At 51.6% G+C, this 24759-nt stretch overlaps 1 protein-coding gene across 1 annotated transcript in view; it reads right to left on the bottom strand.

The window, feature by feature from the left end:
• LOC124243009 (uncharacterized) overlaps positions 1-24759 on the bottom strand; it is a 152722-nt gene that overhangs the window by 83956 nt on the left and 44007 nt on the right. The window contains exons 25-36 of the mRNA XM_046668547.1: positions 20597-20783; positions 20196-20351; positions 19670-19803; positions 18365-18523; positions 12043-12223; positions 7976-8187; positions 6189-6377; positions 5618-5757; positions 4497-4659; positions 4305-4391; positions 685-822; positions 472-591 (exon numbers count right to left, since the gene is read on the bottom strand). Coding sequence (XP_046524503.1) covers positions 472-591; positions 685-822; positions 4305-4391; positions 4497-4659; positions 5618-5757; positions 6189-6377; positions 7976-8187; positions 12043-12223; positions 18365-18523; positions 19670-19803; positions 20196-20351; positions 20597-20783 — 1866 coding nt within the window. The remainder of the gene's footprint in view (positions 1-471; positions 592-684; positions 823-4304; positions 4392-4496; positions 4660-5617; positions 5758-6188; positions 6378-7975; positions 8188-12042; positions 12224-18364; positions 18524-19669; positions 19804-20195; positions 20352-20596; positions 20784-24759) is intronic.

The raw sequence follows: 24759 nt of genomic DNA on the forward strand, positions 1-24759 counted from the left end.
AAACTACATTTCCCAGCCTCCTCTGCAGCTGAAACTACATTTCCCAGCCTCCTCTGCAGCTGAGTGGGGTCATGTGATGAGTTCTGACCAATGGAATCTTGGCCAGGAGTGGCACGAACTACTTATGAACCTGGTCCATGGAAACCTCCTGCATAATTCTCACCCTCTCTCTCCCATGCATCGGCTGGGGCAGAGCCACAAGGTGGAGGGAGCCTGGGTCCGTGAGTGACTGCATGGAGCAGAGCCACTCTGAACTATGACATAATCGGGGATTAAACTTTCACAGTCAAGCAAACTTTTAACAACAGTTGGGGCATCCTGACTAACCACACGCGTACTGCCAAAATAAGAGCTGTGCTGTCAGCCTTCGAGGGCCCCTGCCTCTTCCTCGGCCATCCCATACAGGACACCTGCACTCTAAGATTAAAACCCCTCCTCCCTCAGCAAGGAGGCAGAACTCAGCCTCCAGACCTGGGATGTGCTGTTGTGGTTGACGTCAGCCCTTGCGTCCACGCTGCCATCGAACGCTCCCTGGGGACTCCACCTGAAGACAATGTCCCCATCCAAACTCAGGGCCTGGGGGAACCTCAGCTGGGAAGAAGCAGACAGCATCCTTTACTCTCGCCACAGCTGAGCTCCGCTTGGAGGCCACAGACCAGTGTTTGCCCAACCCGGGGGCCCTACCTGGGAGGAGTGGGCGGCGTCCAGGGCCAGGCGGTGCCGGATGGCCCCACGCTGAGATCTGTCACAGTGCAGACCCTTTAGATGCAGCACAACTTTCTGGTCGACTTTCAAAGTGGCCTCGAACTCCCTGTTCTTCGCCTGGGTGTACAAGAACCGGCGGCCCTGAGAGAGGTTACTTCCCCACTCCAAGGGCCTGCAGAAGTCACCCTGGGAACCCGGCAGTCAGAAGAAAGTGGTCCCAAGACGGACGGCTTAAAGCACAGTCCAGACTGTTTCACGCACAGGGCGGGAAGTGGGAGCACAGGCACACGGGGTCTTTCAAACAGGGACAGCAAACTCCAGGGCCCACGCGCAGGGTCAGTGGGGTGGGCTCGAGGGGGCAAACTCGAGGGCCTGTGTCCCATTCAGAGGGGGTGCCCCGGTAGGAGCCTGTTCTGTTCACTGCTGTATTCCTGACACTCAGCACAGGTCCTGGCGCATAGTATGTGCTCAATAAATATCTGGACGAATGCAGAATCGCTAGTTACAGCCTCAAACCCCGACGCCAAAGCCATGCTGAGGTGGAAGGATGTTTTATTCCTAGTGAGGCGGGCAGGATGGTACCCACGCTCCCAAAGTGTCCACGTCCTAACCCTGGAACCTGTAAATACATTACCTTTCAGGGCAAAAGGGGCTGTGTAGTTAAGGGCCTTGAGATGGGGAGATTATCCTGGATTATGCAGGGGGCCCAAGGTAACTGCCTGGTTCTCACAGGAGGGAGGCGGGAGGGCAGAGTCAGAGAGAAAGTGGAAGACGCTGCTCTGCTGGCTTTGAAGATGGAGAGCAGGACCAGGAACCAAGAAACGTGGGTAGCTCTTAGAAGCTACAAAAGGCAAGGAAGTGGATTCTCCCCTTGGCGCCTCTAGAAGGAATGTAACCTTGCCAACACCTTGATCTTAGCCAAGTGAAAACCATTTTCGACTTCTGATCTCCAGAAGGGTAAGATAAACCTGTGTTGTTTTAAGCCACAAAGTTCGTAGTCATTTGTTATAGCAGCCATAAGAAACTCATACACCTCGTTAACCACTTATTCACTCAGCAACCATGGAGCTTCAGCCACGTGCCAAGTACACATAGCAGGTTGCCATCTTTTCCCACCTGTGTTGGCTGAGAAGTTAAAAATGTCTGGTCACAGAATTTTTTTCTTTTTTTTAAAGATTGGCACCTGAGCTAACAACTGTTGCCAATCTTTTTTTTTTCTTTCTGCTTTATCTTCCCAAATCCCCCCCCAGTACATAGTTGTATATCTTAGTTGCAGGTCCTTCTAGTTGTGGCATGTGGGATGCCGCCTCAACGTGGCCTGACGAGTGGTGCCATGTCCGCGCCCAGGATCCGAACCAGCGAAACCCTGGGCCGCCGACGCGGAGCGCGCAAACCTAACCACTCGGCCACGGGGCCGGCCCCCGCAGAATTTTTATTACTGGTGTACATCTTTAAAAGAATACATGGCTTTATTTTAGAACCAAGATGGAGGAGGAATAAAGATCCCAGAGAACAGAAAAATGGGTGTCATTAAACAAAAATATGGTTTTAAAAAGAACAGCAGCCAAATTAAACCAAATGGAAAGGCCCCCATCTCCTTGGTTCTAGCCTGTTGTTGTCAGATGAGATTTTAGGCTCAGTGTATCAGATCTTCCGAGTTTTTTTTTTTTTTTAATTAGAACCAGAAATCTGGGTTTTATCCCAAATCTTCTGATTTTATTGCTGACAACTAATTTTTTTTAAATGTACATGCGAAGCAGGCCAAACCAAACACACCTGCAGGTTGCGTGGGGCCCAGGGCGCCATTCTGCAATCTCCGGTTTAAAAACAGTCAACACTACTGGGAAACATTTCTGCAGGTGTTTGGGGTGTCGGCCTGCCTTGTTTCCCCTCAAGGACTTGAGCTCCCAACCCTCTGGCAGCCATTCGCAGCCCGTCTAACCGCCAGGGAAGCGAGGCCCCAGAAGGACAGGTGGCCCGGCTTCACCCTCCTGCCAACAGATAGTTCATAAACTGCGAGCAAGAAACCACCACCGCGTTCCTTGTCCGGGAACTGGCACTCAGTCGGCGCTCAATACATGCTTGCTGGAGAATGGGCTATCTCCAGGAGCTTCTGCTCCTCGTGGGGTCAGGAAGGAGACGTGGAGGAGGGCCTGGGAAGCGTGTCTTAAGGACTCACGAGAGATGATGACATTATGCTTCGATTCTCACAGCCACCAAGTGAGAAATAAGCACGCCGTCTCCATTTTATAAACAAAACTGAGATGCAGACATGAGCTAATTTGCTAAAAACACACAGGCAAAAACGAGTTGCACCCCCAGGAAGACTCACAGGGAGACCCTCCAAGTCAGGGCTCAGGAAACTACAGCCCGAGGGCGAACACAGCCTGTTTTTGTAAATAGGGTCATCTTGGTTCAGGCTGCTATCACAAAAGCCCCCGAGACTGGGCAGTTTCAACAACAGACGTTTATCTCTCACGGTTCTGGAGGCCGGAAGCCCGGGGTCAGGGCGCCGGCACGGTCGGTCCCGGTGAGGGCCTGCCTCCCCGTTGGCGGGCGGCCGTCTTCTCGCTGTCCCCACGTGGCGGAGGGAGAAAGGGTTCGCTCTCTTCCTCTTCTTCCAAGAACACTGATCTCATCGTGGGGGCTCCACCCTCAGGACCCAATCACCTCCAAAGACCCCACGCCTCCAGATGCCATCACGTTAGGGCCTCGACATGTGAACCCGGGGGACACACACATCCCATGCAGAGTGTTATCGGAGCACAGCGACGCCCATTCATTTGCGTATTTTCTGGGTGTTTCTAGAGTCGAGTAGCTGCGACCAAGACCGCAGGGCCTGCAAAGGCTGAAACAGTTATCTAGTCCTTCACAGAAGGAGTTAGTCCGCCCTGCCCTGGGTTGGGGACGTCATGGATTTTCAATAACACTGAGGTGACAACTATTCGTGAAGCGCCTACTATGCGCCAGGCCCCGTGGGCACCATGGGAAATACAGCAGACACAGTACCCATCACGGATCCTACAGACTGGCAGAGGGGACAGCGACTGGCCAAAGAACCACACCAAGACAGAACTGGGGTTCGTGACAGGTGCCAGAAGCAAGTGGTACGGGGTACGGAGGAGGTGTAATGGGGTGTGAGGTGGGCTGGGGGTCAGGGAAAGCTCCTCAGAAGAGATGATGCTGGAGCTGAACCCCAGAAGATGATGAGGGAGGGAGGGAAAGCTGAGTAGAGAGTGACAGCTCTGGGCACAGAGTACAAAGGTCCTGGGGCAGGAGGGAACCAGGCAAGGAAACGAAGGAGGCTCGGTGAGGTGAACACGCGTCTCCGGTGAGGCTAGAGGGTCAGCCAGGCCAGAGGGTCAGGACTGGGGTTTGTATCCCAAGAGAGGCTCCGAGGATTTTTAAGCAATGGAGTGACGTGATTCTGTCGGCATGGTGGAAAGGCCCCCTTGGCTGTCAAGTAGACTGGAACAGCAGGGACAGAGTGGAACAGAAAACTCAGGCAGGAGAGCGTTTCGTTCATCCCGTGGAGAGATGACGGCAGCTTGAATGGGGGACCGCCGGGGCGGAAAGGTCTCTGGGGTTTTCCCACTTACGGCGTGTGGATTCCAAGCAACCGCGCACCCTTCCAGGCTCCCGGGCACGGCCGAGCCGCTGTATGGGTGGGTCAGGCCCGCACAGACCTGCGAGGGACAGCCATACATGTGCGCACAGGCAGAGACGGGGCGGGTGGGGACCTCCCTCCCGCGCTCAGGCCCCTCCCCAGCTGCGCCCTGGAGCCCGCTCACATAGGGGCGTCCCGCCTCATAGCCCAGGACGATGGTCTGCATGGTCTCTGCTCGGCCATCCAGGACAACCCTGGTCTCCAGGGAGTACCGCTGGTGCAGCTTCTCCGCCGTGAAGGTCTCCTGCACGAGGATGCTCTGCGGGATGCGCGGAGTCCAGGGGTGCCTGGCGTGGAGAGGGGAAACGGGCGACACCGTTAAAGAGCTGGCGGGGTCGGGGGACAGCTGTGCCCTAGGGGCTCAGCCTGGGCTTGTCACTGTCTTGCAGAGTTAAGACTTTGCGACAGGGACGACAGGAACATCAGGCCACACGTCAGTCCTCCGTGTCACCATTTGCCAATGGACACCCGTTCACCATCTCGCCGTGCCCTCGCAACAACACCGGGAGCTGGGCTCAGCTGGGGTCATCAGCACCATGTGGCAGCAGACACCCAAGGGACAGGCAGCACATGGGGTCTGGAGTCCAGGCTCTGCCTTTCACTAGCTGTGTGACCTCAGACAGCAAAGGACTTGATCGGCTTCTCTGTTCCTCAGTTTTCCCATCTGTAAAATGGGGGCTAAAATAACCACACCCATCGCACACGGTGGTTGGGATGGTTAGCGATAACGTGTGTGCAGCGAATACAAGCTTTCCGAGGGCCGGGATTCCTGTCCTTGTTATTCTCTTCTGTCTCCCACATGCCCAGAAAAGTACCTAGCTCATAGCAGGTGCCCGATAAATATAAATGAAATTAAAAAAATGACTGAGACCTTTGCAAAGGACAGCTGCCGTTACTTTTTGGCTATTACTGTTGTTTTGACAATAGATGACTACGCTCATCCAGCTGGTCAATACTCAGCCTGGGGTCCAAGCCAGGTCTGCTGGCTTCCAGGCCAGGGCAACAAGCCTCTGATTTCTGCTCCCATCGCAGCGCATGCATGCAAGGGGCTAGGGACACGGGGGGCTTCCAAGGCGGGCAGCTTGTCTCGAGCACTGTGTTCTGCCAGGCCCTGCGGGTCAGCGTGGGCCTCTCCAGGCAGCACTGGACACCAGGTTCCCCCGGTGACCCTCAGGCTGGAGAGCGGAGGCTCGGGCAGGCACCGCACCTAAGGGGACTCGGCCTGGGGGAAGGGGCTGCAGGTACCTAAGCAGGAAGGTCCCCCGCTTCTGGTACGACACCCTGTCGCGCGTCAGCTCCTCCAGCTCGCCCTCCACCTGCAGGCCCCGAGGCTGGCCCCCAGCACCGGTCCCCAGAGCCGTCAGCGACACGTGGGTCTTCCGGGGCTGCAACGAGGACCAGGCCGATGGGGAGGGATGGCGGCAAGGACCAAGCTGCTGACATCCTGCCCTGGGGGGGCACAAGGGGCGGCTCCCACTGCCCACCCATTGCCCCCGGGAACGACCACCTGAGCAGGGCTGCTGAACCTGGCTGTGGCTTCCACCCCAGTCAGACCATAAGCTGGCGTGGGTACGGCCAGAGCTCCCCAGGTGCCCAGCCAGCAACGAGGAACTTGGGCTTCTGGCCCCAGGAGCCAAGCTTTTCTCTGGGGTCTGTGCTAATATGACCAGGGTCCCTTTTACAGATAAGGAAACTGAGGCTCAGGGAGTCCCCAGGTAATAGGCTGAGTTGGTGGACAAAGCCCTTCCCCATGCCAGGTGAGGGATCCGGGTTCCCTCGGGGATGGAGCCTCCAGCACCGGCCGCTGGACTCTCACCTGCTCCACGTGCCTGCAGGCTGCCGTTAGGTTCAGCTCCCGCTGGGGGCCCTTCAACCAGCAGTGAAGGATCTTACGGTCCCAGGTGTTCTCAGCCTGGATCTCACTCTGCACGGCCGCACTCCAGGCTGTTTCGACTTCACTCCGGCTGCGGAAGAAGCTCCGTGCCAGGGCCGTCACCATGGAAACCTGCAGTGCGGCAGGAGACGGTGACCAAGGCCTCTGCACACCCTATTCCCTCACCTGGGGTTGTCTTTATACACAATTCCTACTTGGCGAACTCCTACTCATACTTCAAAACCCCTCCAATGCCATCCCTGCAAGGCCTTTCCTGACTGGTCCAGGCAGAATTGGTTGTTCCCTACAGGGTCACCTTGAGCGGACATAACTCCCTTCGTCCTCTCTCCCCTTTAGCTCCAGGAGGGACTATGATCTCACTGGGCCACTATTACTAGCGGGCAGGGTCTCTGTGCCCTGAGGAGCACTCGCCTGCCGGTGGCTTCTCTCCCTGCATCGTCAAGTGGTCTTCAGGCCTCGGAAGAGCTGTGCGTTCTTTTGCCTTGCCTTGGGGCTGGGGGAGGAGAGCACTTCAGCCTTGCGCTGGGCGGGACCCCTAGCCCCAGCTCAAGCCCACTAGAACTATCATGGTGCCTGTGTCCTGCCCGCCACTGTCCCTGTCCACACAGCTCACTCAGGGGCCTCACGAGGGAAGGAGATGGGGCCAAGATGCGGTTGGGCATGGTTGAACCTCCCACCAAATGCCTGAACTCCGTAACCCTCCTCCCCTATGTGACTGACCCTCGGTCTCCCCCTGAACCCGTGGGCCCCTGGCTGCTGGCTTTGCCATTTCGGCACATGGTACTTCCTTCCGCCCAGCTCCTTGGGCCAAACCCGGGGGTCATTAGTCTCTTCTCCTTTGCTCCCTCCCCACTGCCAATCCATCAGCAAATCCGTCAGCTCCACCTTCAAACCAGTTCTGGAATTTGGACACCTGACCCCAACTCTACTGCCACTGCCCCTGCCCGGCACGGCCCGCCATCACGCTCTCTGGCTGGGCCATCCGCGGGAGCTGGCTGGCCGACCCTGCCTCGCACTCCTGTCCTGGCTCCATCTGCCATACGGAGGCCTCCTCAGGTCCCTCTGCTCACCAGGAACACCCCGATCACCCTGATTCTGACCTGGGACCACAGGGCCCCAGCCTCAGAGGGGACTGTGCTGTCCCCCAGACGGGCCCACTGAGCTGCCTCCTTCCAGGCCCAAGTCAGGGCTGGCCCACCCTGCGTCTGCACAGCATCCCAGCATGGGGAGAGGATTTATGTGCCAGGCTCCCTAGGGTGACACCAGGGAAGTCCTTCTCTAGTGATAAGGCTGGTTGGTTTTCCTCCAAACCCTGCTTTGCATCTGTGATCAAATACTCGCTAAAAGGCAGACTTAATTACCCTGAGAAGTCTGTATAAAACTGACCTACATTAAGTTTTCATTCTGGTTTTTGGGAAAAGCCCCAAGGTCTACTTGCTTCCAAGCTACATTTCAACCTGCTTTCATATTTTGCTTTATCAGCTGCTAAGCAAGAAGAAGGGAAAGCGAGAATGATTTTCGGGTCCGCTCTTCTAAATCCACCTGGCAACTATCTCTGAAGGTTGTAAACAGCAGGTGAGCCGAACTCCGTACATCGGAGACCTGGTATCGGCCCACAGCCAGGTTTCCCCCGCTGCAGGGAAGACCTGAGGGGCGGGCACTGCTCCTGGGCTGGGGGTGTGGCTGGGGGCGGGGCTGAGCATGCGCACCCGGAGGTAAGTGGTAGCTGGGGTGTAGACGTGGATCTTGCCTTCCCTGTCGAGGCCCCGGCTCCTGCAGGCCACGTTCATCACCAGGTTCTTGAGAGTCCAGGCCTTGCCCAGCGTCAGCTCCAGGACAGCCTGGAACGTGGCCGGGTGGGGCCAGGACAGCCTGTGCACCGCAGAGACCGTCAGCCACGGACTGTCCAGGTTCAAGCCTCCTGCGAGGGGCCAAGAGGGAGAAGCCGGTATAAGGGGTATGAAGGGAGCTTCCGGCAGGTAGCAAGGGGCTCTGATGGCCTCAGCACAGCCCCCGTGGGCACATCTCAGGACTGGGAACGACTGGGATGGGGCGGGAGGGAACTTTCTAGAATGATGGTCATGTTCTGAATCTTGACCGTGGGCACCTGTCAAGACTTATCAATGGTCCCCCGGAGATGTGTGCATTTTGCTCTATTTAATGTTTAGAGGTGACATGCATCGATGTCTACAACTTACTTTGAACTGCATCAAAAAATAAGATGGATGGGTAAGTGGATAGATGCCTGATAAGACAAGTGGAGGAAAACGTTAATGGTAGGATCTGGGTTGAGAGGATGTTGGTGTTCACCGCATAATTCTATGCACTTTTCTGTATGTTTGAAAATTTCATCGTAACGTGTTGGAGAAAGGAAATGCTGGAAGGAGTTGGAGGGGGAGCATTGGAGTGTGATAATAAAGCACATGGCCTTTAGTCTTCCAAGCTGTGTGAGCTCCTTGAGGCTGGGCTGCCATCATCTGTCAAATGGGCACAACAGTACTGATCCCGGGTATGGGATCCATCAAGAAGACTAAAGGGCACAATCATCACCATCAATCAGCAAGAAGGTGACATTCAGCGTAACCTTCTGCCCTTCCACCAGGAACTAAGCTAGGGCGCAGAACCCTCTCCTCCTTTGCAATGAATATTATGATTCGACAAGTATCGCTCAAGACGTGGGATCTGGCAGTGAACAAGCAGTCGCAGCCGCTGCCTTTGTGGACCTTGTCGTCTGGGGGTGGTGGATGGTGGGGAGGGACCGGTCCCAAGCAAATAAACACGGGTCATGAGACCTAAGTAGAAAATGCCGAGTGCTATGGAGGAAAATAAAGACGGAATTCCCTGAAGATCAGGCAGGTCAGCCATGGCTTCCATGAATATGTGACAGGTGAGCTGAGACCCAGATGAACGACAGTGGGAGGCTGTCACAGGGGAGGGCAGCCCCACCCTGTGCTGAAGGTGGGAGATTTACTGTCTGGGGAAACTGAGGCAGGGAGGTGCAGATGCAGGGCACAGAAAAAGCAGAGGGTGAGCTGCGAAGTTGAGAAGGGCGAGACACTGAATAGAGCGGAGCCCAGTGACTGCCCACTGTACCCGTCCACAGGCCATGCGAAGATTGTCCCACGGCAGCACAGAATGACAGGAAAAAAAAGATCCACAGATACAGGCTCTGGGGGTCCCCAAGGAGAGCCAGGTCCCCACCCGGCTGCTCAGCAGGGAAGCCCACCAACCAAGAAGTGCACCCCCGCCCTACACTTAGAGCCTCCTTCCACTCTGGTGCCAAGCGGCCGACTCCTCAACAGAAGCACAGCCCCACATCCTGCCTGGTGTTTTGGGGAGACCCACTAACGGGAAATTCAGAAACTAAAAGAAATCAGGGAGAAGAGATCGAAGCATCCCCAATTCTATAACATAAGCTCTCAGAGAAGTAAGAAGAGAGGATGCATTCACAGAGCCAGGCGCTATCAGAAAAGAACTTTCTGGAACAAAAAAAGAGCTCTTGGAGATAATAAGATAGCCAACATTAAAATGTCAGTCAAAGGACTGGCAGATGAAGTGGAGGAAGCCAGCCCTCAAAACAGAACAAAAGGACAAAGAGATGGAAGAAGGGAAAGAAAAGAAAGAAAATGAGAGGTTCCATCTCTGAGGACCAACGTCGGACCAACGGGATTCCAGAACACAGAGGGAAGGAAATGATCAAAGAAAAGTGCCAAGACCCAAATGACGTGTTTCCATATTGAAAGGGCTGATGCTAAGTGCCCAGGACAATGGATGAGGGTAGGTACACGCCAGGGCTCGTCATGAAAAGATCTAAAGACAGTAGGAGTACAGACAAGCTCCCAAAAGCTAGCAGACAGCGAGAAAAGGGGCACGTGCAAAAGACGATGGATCAGAAATGGTGTCAGACCTCTCAACCAATTCGAGACAACGGTGGAGGGACGTCTTCAAAACCCCAAAGGGGGAAACTAGAATTCTCTCCTCAGACGAATTACCCAGGTAGAAGGAAGCCAGTTTAAACATTCGGGGTTTCAAAATGTTTACATCCGTTATGGGTTGATCTGTGTCCCTTGAAAAGATAGCCATTCCCAGCCCCCCGTAGGTCAGAATGCGACCTCATCTGGGAATGGGGTCATCACAGGTATAATTAGTAAGATGAGGTCGTACTGGAGTAGGGTGGGCCCTAAGCCCAGTAGGACTGGTGTCCTTACAAGAAGGGGGAAGTCTGGACACAGACACAGAACACCGTGTGACAACAGACTGAGATCGGGGTGGTGTAGCTGCAAGCCAAGGAGCTCCAAGCATCAGTGGCCACCACCAGAAGCCAGGAAGAGGCAGGGAAGGATTCTACCCAGGGTCACAGAGGGAGGAGGGCCCTCTGACACCTTGATTTCAGAATTTCAGCCTCCAGATCTGTGCAAGAATACATTTCCATCGCTTTAAGCCACGCTGTTTGTGGTAATTTGTTAGAGCAGCTCTAGGAATCTCATACACCTCCCATGCACCTTCTCTCGGGAAGCTACTGGAAGACGTGCGCCATCAGAACAAAAGGGTAAACCAAGGAAGATGATGACATGAGTCCAAGAAACAGGGGCTGTGACCCAGAGGGGAGGAAGGGGGAATTCCCAGGATGAGGATGGAGGGACCACAGCTGTACACCTGGTCTGCCTTGGAGGAGGACGACAGAGGCTCCAGGAAGAGGGTCTCCAGGAAAAATACAAGAACTAATTCAAGCTGATAAATAAGCTGATGAGCTTGACCTTCTGGAGAAAAGCTTTGCCCCACAGTGGAAAATTCTGGAAATAATTAGCAGGAGGAAAATAGAAAACTAATCAAACAGTGGAAAAAAAGGCAACTATAACTCCAGGAAAAACAAAAAGTTAGAATTGTAGAACACCATGTGTCTTGACTAGGAAGGAAATTGAAGAGTCACAAATTTGTAAACACTGAATATTAATGAAACGTGACTCTTTCAGGGGAATGGAAGGAAACAGATATTTGAAAAGGGCTAGTGTAAGACTTAAATTCTCATCCTGTCTGGTGAGACACTGACGGAGAATACATAAAAGAAAACCCAAGAAATAGTAGCACGATTATATTATTTTAAAAGATAGAAAGTATAACAAGAAACAGCTAAAAGAATTTATAGTGGTTGCTGTTTTATGCAAAACTTGCGATAGGAAGACAGAAAGCAGAGAATTACTCTATTCATTATAAACTTTTTTAAAGCTTTAAAAAATTTATTTTAAGTACACACATGAGTAGCGAGCATAAGATGATGAGCCCCCATGTAACACTCACCCACTTTCAACATTCACCAACTCATAGTTGAATTCACTTTTCAAACTATGTATTGCTTCAATAAAAATAAAAATTAATTCAAAAAATTAATTCAAGGATAAACTATGGTAAATCCACTTTTTTTTTTAAGTGAGAGAAAGAGCATTCCAAGGAGAAGGAACAGCAAGTGCAAAGGCCCTGAGGTACATTTGGGGAACAGAAAGGAGGCCAGTGGGGCTTCAGGATAACGCACACTGTGGAAAGTGGGGTAAGATAAGCTTGGACAGGTAGGCAGGGACCTGTCATGTGGAGCTCTGTTGGCGAGGGTGAGACACCAGGATATAATTATAAGTGTCACGGGCTACACTGAAAGTCTGAGTCAAGTTAGCCAGGCAATGAGAAGGGAAGGGTGTTCCAGGTAGCAGGCATGGCTTGAGCAAAGGCCTGGAGGCCAGAAATCTTAACTGCTCGCCAAGGAGATTTCCTAGACGACACTCACCTTTCCACTTCCACAGGGTGGCCCGGGACGTGTCCTTCCACTGCAAGCCTGCCACGAAGGGGAGCCGCCCATTGCACTGCACCTTCAGGTATGTGCTGCTCTGCACGTGGGGCTGGCGGAGGCTGGAGTGGTGCAGCTGCATGCGGTAATCCACGTGCCGCACGGGCACCTGCAGCACGAACTGAAGAAGACCCACACCTGAGATGCTAGCCAGGTCGGGCTGTTCTCCACCTAGAACATTCCACTGGCTCTCCACTACAGCCGGGGGTCGGCCGGAGTGCTCTGGCCATCAGAAACTGCCCCAGCCCATCCCCAAAAGAAACCCTGTGCCCGTCAGCAGTCCCTCTCTATTGCCCCCTCCGCACAGCCCCTGAAACCACTGATCTACCTTCTGTCTCTACGGATGTACCTATTCTGGACTTTTCATATAAACGGAATCATACAGTGTGTGGCCTTGGGGTCTGGCTTCTTTCACTTAGCACCATGTCTTCAAGGTTCATCCATGTTGTAGCCTGTGTCAGAACTTGCTTCCTTCTTCTTGCTGAATAATCTTCTATTGCGTGGGTACATCACATTTTACTTACCCACTTATCTGTTGATGAATGTTTGTTTTTATTTTTTTGGCTATTATGAATAACGCTGCTATAAATGTTCACGTTTTTTGTGGACACATGTCTTTAATTCTCTTCCAAACAGTCACGGCATTTTATGATCCCATCAATATATGAGGGTTCTGATTTCTTCACATCCTCATCAACACTTATTATTTGTCTGTCTTTTTAAATTTTAGCCACGGTAATAGCTGTGAAGTGGTATCTCATTGTGGTTTTGATTTGCATTACCCTAAAGACTAATGATGTCGAGCATCTTTTCATGTGCTTATGGCCATTTGTATACCTTTTTTGGAGAAATATCTATTCAAATTCTTGATCTGTCTTTTTATTATTGAATTGTAAGAGCTCTTTATATATTCTGGATACCAATCCTGTATCCGATACATGATTTACAAATGTTCTCTACCATTCTGTGGGCTATTTCACTTTCTTATTGGTGTCCTGTGAAGCACAAGCATTTTTAATTTTGATGAAGTCCAAAGCATCTATTTTTCTTGTTATTATACTTTTGGTGTCATATCTCAGAAACCCTTGCCTCATCCAAGGTCAGGAAGATTTACTGTTATGTTTTCTTCTAAGTGTTTTATAGTTCTTAACTTTAGGTCTATGATCTATTTTGAGTTCGTTTTTATATATGGTGTGAGGTAAGGGTCCGACTTCATTCCCGTGCACATGGATCTCCAGTTGGCCCAGTACCATTTGTTGAAAAGACTATTCTTCCCCATCTGCAAGTGTCTGGGCATCCTTGTCAAAAATCAATTGACTGTAAACATAAGGATTTATTTCTGGGCTCCTAATACTACTCCATTGGTCTATATGTCTATTTTATGCCAGTACCACACTGTCTTAATTACTGTAGCTTTGCAGTAAGTTTTGAAATTGGGACAGAATGAGTCCTCCAACTTTGTTCTTCTTTTTCAAGACTGTTTTGGCTGTTCTGGGTTCCTTGCAATTCCATGTGAATTTTAGGATCAGCCTGTCAACTTCTGCCAAAAAGACAGCTCAGGTTTTTGTAGGGACAGATTTAAGGAATTTTGAATCAATTTGGGAAGTACTGTCATCTTGAAATTGAATTTTCCAATCCAAGAACATGGATGTCTTCCCATTTATTTACGTTTTTAAAAATTTCTTTCCATAATGTTTGGTCGTTTTCAGAGTATTAGTTTTACATTCCTTTGCTAAATTTATTCCTAAGTATTTACTCTTTTTGATGCTATCGTAAATGGAATTGTTTTCTTCATTTCATTTTCAAGTTTTTCATTGCTAATGTAACACAACTAATTTTTGTGTATTGATCTTGTATCCTGCAACTTTGGTGAACTCATTTATCAGCTTTAATAGGTTTTTTGTGGATTCTTCAGAGTTTCCTAAATACAGGATCACGTCATCTGTAAATAGAGATACAGGCATACCCCCAGATATGCAGGTTTGGCTCCAGACCACCACAATAAAGCAAATATCGCAATAAAGCGAGTCACACGAATTTTCTGCTTTCCCATTGCATATAAAAGTTATGTTTACTCTACACTGTAGTCTATTAAGCGTGAAATCGCCTTATCCAGGAAAAAAAAGTACATACTTTAATTAAAAAATACTTTATTGCCAAGAAAATGCTAACCATCACCTGAGCCTTCAGTGAGCTGTAATCTTTTTGCTGGTGGAGGGTCTCGCAAAAAAGCCAATATCTGTGGGGAGCAATAAAGTGGGGCGCAATAAAATGAGGCATTTGTGCCTGTGGCTTTACTTCTCCCATTCTGGATGCCTGAGGTTTGCAAAGAGGCAAAGTGGAATTTAAACCCAAAATTCTGCCACCTAGTCGCTGTGAGACCTCAGACAAGTCCATTTACCCAATTGCTCGTCTGGAAAATGCGGACAGATAATGCTTACCTCACAGGGATGAAATGAGAGAATACAAACGAAGTGTCGGACACATGGTCTGGCAACAAAAAAAATGGCTCATCACTGCTCACTCTGCCCTTCCTGTCCTGCTCACTGTCAGATTCTTAAGGATGTTTAAGAAGATTAAGATTATTTTATTCATATTTGTCTCCCAGACCTAGCGTGGTGCCTGCCACACTTGCATTGATGCTGCCAGAGGTCTCCAATTTCTTCACTAAAACCCTGGGGGGCACGGGTTTTCTAGAAATAAGAAATGTTCACATTTTAGAATTGTCCTATGACACATCTACGGCAGTTATATAAAGAACTCCTACCAATCAATAAAAAACTCAAGTATTCTAATTTTTTTCCAAACGTCAAACGATATGAAAAAGCAGTTCACAGAAAGGGTAATGCAACGGCAGAATAAATACACAAAAAGATGAAGCCCAGCCTCATAAAGTAATCAGGGAAGTACAAATTCAAACAACGAGATACCATTTCCACCCACATCGGCAATATTTTGCAGATGGTGAAACTCGAGTGTTGGTGAGAATACGGAAACCGCTCCTCTTGGACGTGGCTGGGAGGTGGGTGATGGGGGCAGACATTTTGGAGGGCAAATTGGCAAAAGGCAGCAAATTACAAATGCACCAATTCCGTAACCCAGCAGTTCCACATTGTGACAGCTGCCCCAGAGGCCTTGTCACACGTGCACCCAGGGAGACATGCCCAAGGATGTTCAGGCATACATTAGAAACCACAAGAGTGAAACCACAAGAGTGAAACAGCCAAAGAAAATGCAGGATAGCCACATATGGAACACGATGCAGGTGTTTAAAAGAATAAGGTAGATCTCTATAAAACAACCAGAAACATTCTCCAAGATCCATTGCCAAAGGACGCACAGCAAGCCTCACCAAACAGAACTAAGTGTTTGTGATGGGTCCACAAGAGCAAGCAAATAGGAAAATCGCTCTTCTCCAGTGCCCCAAACTATAACTGTGGTTCCCTCCGGGCAGTGGCGGAGGGACCAGGATCAGGGATGGTAACTGGAAAGGAATTTTAGCCTTATTTTATATATTTATTATTTTACATATTTATATATTTTTTTTCAGAAGGAGGATTTATTCATGTCGTATTGGTATCACTTAAAAGCAATTTAATACTTAGGAATGAAGTTAACCAAGAGGGCAGACGACTTGCACACTGAAAACTACAAAATGTTGTTGAAAGAAATGAAAGAGGGCACAAATAAATGGAGACAACCCATGTTCATGGATTAGAAGCCTTAATATTGTTAAGATATCAATACTACCCAAAGCAATCTACAGACTTAACACAATCCTTATTAAACCCCAGTGGTACTTTTTAGGGGGACAGAAATAGAAAAAGCCATCCTAAAATTCATATGGAATCTCAAGGGACCCCAAATAGCCAAAACAATCTTGAAAAAGAAGAACAAAGTTGGGGGTCTCACAAAGATACAGTAATCAAAACAGTATGGTAGTGACATAAAGACAGACACACAGACCAATGGAACAGAACAGATTGCCCAGAAATAAACTCGCACATTTACGTTCAAATGATTTTCAACAAGGGCGACAAGCCTTTTCAATGGGGGAAAGGACAGTCTTTTCAACAAATGGTGCTGGGAAAACTGGATATCCACATGCAAAAGAATGAATTTGGACCCTTATCTTATACCATATACAAAATTTAACTCAAAATAGATGAAATACCTAAATATGAGAGCTAAAATTCTCAAACTCTTAGAAGAAAACACAGTATTTAAAAGCTTCATGACATTGGATTTGATGATGATTATTTCAATGTGACACCTAAAACATAGGGAACAAATGTAAAAATAGACCAGGGCCGGCCCTGTGGCCTAGTGGTTAAGTTCAGTGCGCCCTGCTTTGGCAGCCCAGGTTCGGTTCCCAGGCACAGACCTACACCACTCATCAACAGCCACGCTGTGGCGGAGACCCGCATCCAAAACAGAGGAAGATTGGTGCAGGTGTTAGCTCAGGGCCAGTCTTCCTCAGGAAAAAAAAAAAGAAGTAAAAATAGACAAATTGGACTATACCGAAATTAAAAACTTTTGTGCATCAAAGGATGCTATCCATAGAATGAAAAGCCAACACAAGGAATGGGCGAAAATATTTGTAAATCATATATCTGATAAGGGGTTAACATCCAGAATATATAAAGAACTCCCACAACTCAACAACAACAATAAAACAAACAACCTGATTCAAAAATGGGCAAAAGACTGAAATAGCCATTTCTCCAAAGAAGACATACAGATGCCCAATAAGCACGTGAAAAGATGCTCAACATCATTAATCATCAGGGAAACGCAAATCGAAGATACGAGATACCACCTCATAGCGATTAGGATGGCTACTATCAAAAAAACCCCCAGAAGTTATAATAACAAGTGTTGGTGAGAATGTGGAGAAATTGGAACCCTTGTGCACTGACGGTGACACTGTAAAATGGTGCAGACACTATGGAAAACAGGAGGCAGTTGCTAAAAATGTCAAGCACAGAATCACTACTTGATCCAGCACGTCTGCTTCTGGGCACACACCCAAAAGAAATGAAAGCAGGGACTCAAACAGGCGTTTGCACACCCGTGTTCACAGCACCGTTATTCACAAGAGCCCAAAGGAGAAGCCAAGTGCCATCGGTGAATGACCGGATGAACACAACGCGGTCCATCCACACAACGGAGTGTCCTTCAGCCTTAACAAGGAAGGAAATTCTGTCGTGTGCTACCAGCTGGATGGACCCAGGGGACGTGATGCTAAGTGAAATACACCAGTCACGGAAAGACAGACACTGCCTGATTCCACTCCTCCGAGGCACCCAGTCACACTCCTCAGGGACAGAGAGCCGAATGGCGACTTCCAGGGACTTGGAGCGAGAGGGAACGGAGAGTCAGTGATCCACGGGAACAGAGTTTCAGCTTCACAAGATGAAAAAGTTCTGGAGACGGATGGTGGCAGTGATCACACGACAACGGGAATGTGCTTAATGCCACTGAACGGTACACCCCAAAGTGATGAAAATGGTCAATTTTATGTTATATATGTTTTACCATAATTAAAAAGTTTTTTAAACAATTTAAAAATAAACACACAAAGCTAAGCATGTGCCTTCTAAGAGCACATTGCCCGTTCAGGGGCTAAGGGCTCGGTTATTCCTGACTTACCAGAAACGGCTACCCCTCCAGTAAAGCCTGGAAGTGAACTCGTTTCCAAAATGCACTTTTTACAGATGGAAATCTGTGCTTTTACAGTTGGAATCTTGTTTCCCAAGCCCTTTGCAGACAACAGATTGCAAACAGCCTTGCAGACGAGCCCTCTTACAAACGGCCCCTTAGCAGTCCTTGGGACTCCCAGGGATGTGGGGGCTGGAGATGCGAAAGGTAAGGTGACTAGCCTGAGGCTTCTTCTTCTTCTTTTTTTTTTTTTTTTTTTGCTGAGGAAGATTGGCCCTGAGCTAACATCCATTGCCAATCTTCCCCTTTTTGCTTGAGAAGATTCACCTGAGCTAACAGCTGTGCCAGTCTTCCTCTATTTTGTATGTGGGTCACCACCACAGTGTGGCTACTGACGAGTGGTGTAGGGAACTAAACCCAGGCCACCAAAGCCAAGCACCAAACTTAACCACTAGGCCACGGGGCTGGCCCCAAGCCTGAGTTTTGGCTGCCTGTGTCCTTGCGATCAAGGCCTGAAGAGACACTGGGCGGGGGGGGTAGGTTTTTGCGTTGCCCAGCTGCCCCTGCACTCTGAACTCTGGCCTGCAGAGGTCGGGCTCACCTCCATGAAGTAGCTGCTCAGGGCCGGGCCGGAGTCGTTCTGGAAGGTCTGGCTGAGGCGGACTCGCCTCTCATTGCTGCTCTCGCCCCACTGCTTCCCGTAGCTCGCCTCCAGCTGCGAGTGCAGGCGGCCCGGGCCATCCTCGTGCCGGAGCTGGACCTGGGGACACACCCCGCCAGGGAGACCCCCGAGGAAGACTTGTCTGCGTCCTCACCACCACCCGCCCGGGGAGCAGGCTTCTCTGGGGAGGCAGTTCCGGAGGAGGTGCGGGTTTGATTGCAATGATTTTGATTTTGTAAAATATCGCCTTGGAACGCGATTCGCCTTTGAGACTGCGTTTCTGGTGCCCCTTAATTTCTGAGCCCCAGTTGAGTGCTTCTCCCTGCTCCAGGCCCCGATACAGAGCGAAAGAGCCAGGAGCCGGGGGAGGATGACTCCTGACCTGCTTCACAGAAACCCAAGAGCCCCTGATCCCCACTCTCCCGGGCAGCCTCCGGCTCCCTGGACAGAACCCGAGCGGATCAGGCTTTCACCCCTGAGGCTTCCTGCTGCCTTCTCCTACCTCTGAACCACAGGCTCATCATTTATTCATTCATAGAACACAATTTTCCAAGTACCAAGTAGGTACTAAGTGCAGCACTGGGCACCACATACCCAGGAATGAAGGAACCAGAAGACCCCGCTCTCATGGGGGCAACGACCCAGCGGGAGAGGCAAACTTGAAACAAGTAAATTAACAAAGGAGCAGCCGCTCCTCCCTTCTGCTCACCCCGCCAGCCACTCTGGTGAACTGCCAGGTCCTTAACCGCTCCATTTTCCCTCCTGCCCCAGGACCTTTGCACCTGCTGCTCTCTCTGCTTGCAGCATGCTTCCAGGGGAACAGAACTGTCCCATGTTTTAATTTCCAGCTTAAAATTTATTTCTCCCAAAGAAGGTTTCCCTGGTGCCCATGCAAACTAGATTCCCCTCTGTTATGCTCTCAGCCTCTGCCCCTTTACCACGCGTGGGCAGTTAAGTCTCCCTTGATTTGGACTGTCTTTCATTCTGCCCCTACCCAGCAACAGGATGGCAGAAACGAAGTTCTGCCTTGTGCGCAGCTCTCCCCACGGTGCAGACAGTAGGTGTTTAATAAAGACTAACTGAACAAATGGATGGAAAACTGAGACCGACGTTCCAGTTCCAGATCCGCTCCCGTCCGTGACCTGGAGCAAATCCGTCTCTTCGAGGACGCGTTCAGGGTGCTCGCCCCACCACCTCCCTGACCCGGGGCTCCCTCCAGACTCCCCGCCCGCCCTGGGCACCCACCTTGTGGCTGAACACCGGGAGCTGTGTGCAGTGGAGCTCGTGGTCCAGCTCCAGCTGGTAGGCGCCCTCCGGGCTGCTCTCCGCCCGCAGCTTCTGGCCGGTGCTGCACTCCTGCGCCGGCTGCTTCGCCTGACCTACGCGGGGCGACCCAGAGACCCCTGCCCTTCCTCCGCCAGGCAGCCCTCCCTCCCCGTTCCAAGGACAGGAGTGTTCAGCCCAGCCTCAGTCCATCCCCCAGGATCCACCCCACCTAAGGTCACTCAGTGGGACCTGCTGATGGGGGGGTTTTAAGAGACAGGTTTATGCCCCCTGAACACAGGCACGTGCGTGCGCACACACTTTTATTCTAATGAGCAGGTGCTCAGTGCCATTGACAGCCGATGGAACGAACAACTGGCTAAGGAGCGATGCGGTGAGGCCAGAACACCCAAGGTGACAGTGCTCCCTTCGCCCTCGGAGCCACAGCTCCAGCAGATGGTGCAGATCCTGCCACCTCCCACCGCGCCCCCCGCACACGGTGCCGTACCCAGGAGGCCGTACTTGACGCTCAGGGAGCTGGTCCAGAGGCCGCCCCGCTGCCGCAGGAGGCCCCCGGCGCGCAGCCCCACGAGCCCCGGCACGAAGAGCTCGCCACCCAGGGTCACCACCTGCAGCCCGTCCTCTGCCTTCTTCTCCAGCAGTGCTGTGGGGAAAGCGGGCAGGGAGGGGACGGGCATGGTGGTTCCTGGAGGGTGGTCCATGCATTGGAGGGGGTCTCAGGGGGGTCATACGGAAGCCGTGAGCAGACACAGAGGCTGGAGTTTTCCTTAGATGGGATGTTAATGTTGGCAGGTTCAGGGCACAGGGACGACAAGTGGGGCACTCAGCCCGCCTCCTGGAGCACCCGGCCACGGAGAAGGTGTGGCAGGAAGGGGTCCCTCCTCCTACCTGACAGGTGGGCCTGGTCCCTCAGCAGGTTGTTCAGGAACACGGAAAATGCCAACTTGCTCCCCGCCTGCCGGCTGAGGTTCCCAGCGATGACCACGGGGCTGCCCGCTGTCACCAGCTTCACCTCCAGCTGGGCCTCGAACTGCTGGGCCTCCCCGCCCGCCGCTGGCCGCAGGTCGCTCCGGCCCTGGAAAGGCCCCAGCATCACCTAAGGGGACGGGCTCGGCCAGCAGGCGTGGTCCCCACCACAGGAACTGGGGCAGGACAGAAGGCAGGGGACGGAGTCCAGCTAATGGCCTTCTAGGCTGATCCTTCTCCAATTTCTTAAACTTGATGTTTTTCAAACTATTACGAATCCAGACGGAAGGCTAAGGGACTCTCTGTCTCGCCCTCTCATTCCTCCATCGTCCAGTCCATCAGGGACCCTGGTCAGCTCTCCCTGCGGAATATTTGGGGAGCCGACCACTTTGGCCACCTCCACACTGCCCGGCTCAAGCCCTGGTCATCGTGCTTGCATCGCTGCGACATCATCCTCCCGGCTCTCCCGCTCCCGCCCTGGCCCCGCCATCTGTTCACCCGGCGACCAGGCGACCCCTTTGCGTCATTCAGGGTCACGCACGCCCATCTTTCTCAGGGGAAAAGCCACTGTCCTCGTGGAGACCAGCAAGGCCAAGACTTTCTGTGGAGGTCGGTGGTGCAGCCCCGGCCAGCAAAGGCAGAGCCGCCCGCAGGGGGACACTGGCAGAGGGGACGCAGGAACGCTCGTCTTTGATGGTCCCTGCCGACTGCAGACCAAGCCAACAGCCCTCTCTGTTGGCCGCCAGCTGATCTGTTTACCCAAAAGGTGTAAAAACAGCCTCACTGTTCCCAGACTGTCCGCTACTTTGTGCTCTCTCATAAATCCTGTTTTTGCCTTTGCTCCTTGACAACAGTCACAAATCACTGTCTTCTGATTACTGTTCGGCAAGGTCTTACACGATCTGTCCTTCCACCTCTGTTCCCTTTGCTATTCTGCTCCAACCACCGGGGCCTTCATGCTATGCTTCTAACACGCCAGGCACATTCTGTCCTCAGGACCTTTGCACATGCCGTGCCCTTTACCCGGAATGCCCTCCCTCCACAGAACCACATGGCTCTCTTCTGCACATCCTTCACGTCTTTGCCACAAGTTATCTTCTCCATCAGGTTTGTCAGCCTATTAAAACTGAAGCCGACCCCAGACCGTTCCTCTCACGTAACTTCAGACCCCTGTACCCAGCTCAATGATTCCCTTTTCCGATAGCACTTACACCCCCCTATCACCGTGCAGGTTGCTTATTCATTTTACTTACTGTCTCTCCCACGAGAATGCAAGCTTGAAGGGGAGAGAATTTTCTGTGTGTGTGTCTTCCATCGAGCTGTCTTCCCAGACCCGGCACCCTGTAGGTGCTTGGTAAAAAATGATTGAATAAATGAATAAAGACACTGAAAAATACGGGCCGTGTCCTCCTCCTTGGTGTCCCGTCTCCTTCACGGGGAACAACTGTGCCCCACTTCTTGTGCATCTTCAGGAGACAGCACGGGCCTCCACGAGTCTGTCTGCACGTGTGCGAGTGTGTGCACATGAGCACACATATGCGCACTCCCCCTTACATGAAAACAGAGGCAGGCTCTCCGCTCTGCTCTGCTTCTCTCGCTTAACCGTGTGTCTTGGCAACGCTTTTCTCGGGTCTCTATCCGAGGCTGCTGGGCGGTGGCCACAGCACAGCCTGTGAATAGGGTGCCTAGAATTTCTCACCCAAACCAGGACACTTAACAGTGGGAGAGAACACTAGTCATCATTGCACTGGGTCGGCGGGTGTAAACCGGGCTCTCCAGGGAACCAGGAGCTCGGGACGCCCGTCACTGCCCCCCGGGCGGGGTGGGGGGGCGCCAAAACCAAGCAGTCGCCCCCTTGCCGTCCTGAAACCCCATGAACTCTGACGTGAGTTGAACCCCGCTTTGCTGGCTTATGTTCCTGAGCTCATGTGCCTCAGTTTCCTTATTTCACACGAGCTTAAAAGGAGGACTGAAGGAGGGACCCTGGGCCCAAGGCCACCTGCATCCCCCACTCCCAGAACAGGCTTTAGAAAGTTCCGGAGGCCCAGCTGTTCCGGCAGGCGGGCCTGCGGGGAGGGGCCGTCAGCTCTTGTGCGTCTAGCCGACAGCTGGAGTCTCCAGGGCCCCGGGGGCTCTGAAATGATCCGGCAGCTGGGGCTTTAGGAGGAGACGCTCTCCTCTCCCCGACACTTGGCCGCCTCCCCGCCCGGGCCGGAAGCCCATCTGGGAGCCCAGAGAGTGTTTACGCAGCAAAAATTCCAGCCCTAGCTCCAGATTCTCAAGTCTGGAGCTGTCTGAATGGACACGGGAAACCGAGGCAGGATGGCCAGACTCAAAGCCCAAGGCGCCCGGAGGTCCTGCCGGGCATGAGTGAGTGTAAAGCTGCCGGTTTTACCCCTTGGGGAGTCCCAGACCCTCTTGAGCATCGCACGGAAAGTCTCAATTCTCTTCCACAAGGCAGGACAGACACAAAACTTCATAGGATTGCAAGGACCTCAGCGGACCCACCGAGTCCCAGCCAGGCGCCCAGCTGAGAACCTCGAAAAGTACCAGCTGAGAGACAATCGCTCTGCTCTGCTCTAGAATTCACCCCGCAGACATAGGGGCGCTCAGGGCTGTGCACGGACAAGACCAAAACCCTGGGAAGAACGCAGAGCCCTTCGCTACAGAACCAGCTAAATAAATTCCCTCCATTGACGATCGCGCAGCCATTCACAACACATGGACACACGTTCATTTTCAGAAAGGTTGGGGGGGTGAAAATATATGGACACCTATTTGCAGACTGTGGGCATGGATTTTCTCTGGGAGGAACCACAAAACGTCAGCAGCGGCTGGCTTTGGGGCGGGGCGCAAGGGAGAGGGTTTAACTCTTTGCCCATGCTGACCAAGAGAACTTTCTGCAAAGATGGAGAAATTCGTGGAAAGTGGCTAGTGCCACTCAGGAACCGCCTCTCTCATTTTCTGTACTTCTAATTCCTTTAGACACAGCGGACAGTCAGTTCTAGAACCTTTCATATCTTTTGAACCTTGAATCATTGAAAGGTGTTACCTATTTTCTCTTCTTCTTTTTTTTTTGAGGAAGATTAGCCCTGAGGTAACATCTGCTGCCAATCCTCCTCCTTTTTTTTTTTTTTGCTGAGGAAGACTGGCCCTGAGCTAACATCCATGCCCATCTTCCTCTACTTTATATGTGGGATGCCTGCCACAGCATGGCTTGACAAGCGGTGCCATGTCCGCACCCGGGATCCGAACCGGTGAACCCCGGGCCACCGAAGCGGAACGTGCGCACTTAACCACTGCGCCACCGGGCCGGCCCCCCTATTTTCTTTTTTAACACAATAAAATTTAAATTGTACCAGCACACGCTGGTACAGAAAGTTTGCCAAGATACATTTTGGCGTAAAACTAACAGCAAAGAGAGAACAAAGAAAAGCGTAGGACCTTTTCATGGAAAGCAAACGAACAGAAACTAAACTCAAAACTAAGAGGTTTTGCAAATCTACTGTATTATGGGCAGAACTGTGGCCCACCCAAAAGCTGTTAAGTCCTCGCCCTCAGACCTGTGAACGTGACCTTGTCTGGAAACAGGGTCTTTGCAGGAGGTCAAGTTAAGACGAGGTCCTGAGGGTGGGTCCCGACCCAGTGTCACTGGTGTCCTTACGAAAAGGGGAAATTGGGACACAGAGACCTCCAGAGGGAAGACAACGTGAAGACACAGAGAGAAGACAGTGTCGACAAGCCAAGGAGGGCCAGAATCTTCCAGAAATGAGGACGGGGCCAGAACAGATCTTCCCTCCCCGCCCTCGGAAGGAGCCACCCCCGCCCACACCGTGATTCTGGACTTCAGCCTCCAGAACCACGAGAGAGACATTTCTGTCATTGAAACCCCCTAGTTTGGGGAGCTCTGTTACGCAGCCGGGGGACACGAATACAGATTTCCTGGTGTGTGCACTGACACTTCCGGAAATTGGGGGACTGACATGCTTTAACTTGCCATTTTATACTTTACTCTGAATTTTTAAAGCACGTTCCTGTGTTCACTAATATCATCAATCTTTGACATCAATGGTGGTGAGATTTGA

The sequence above is a fragment of the Equus quagga genome, chromosome 7 (genome assembly GCF_021613505.1).
Source record: "Equus quagga isolate Etosha38 chromosome 7, UCLA_HA_Equagga_1.0, whole genome shotgun sequence".
Classification (NCBI taxonomy): Eukaryota; Metazoa; Chordata; class Mammalia; order Perissodactyla; family Equidae; genus Equus; species Equus quagga.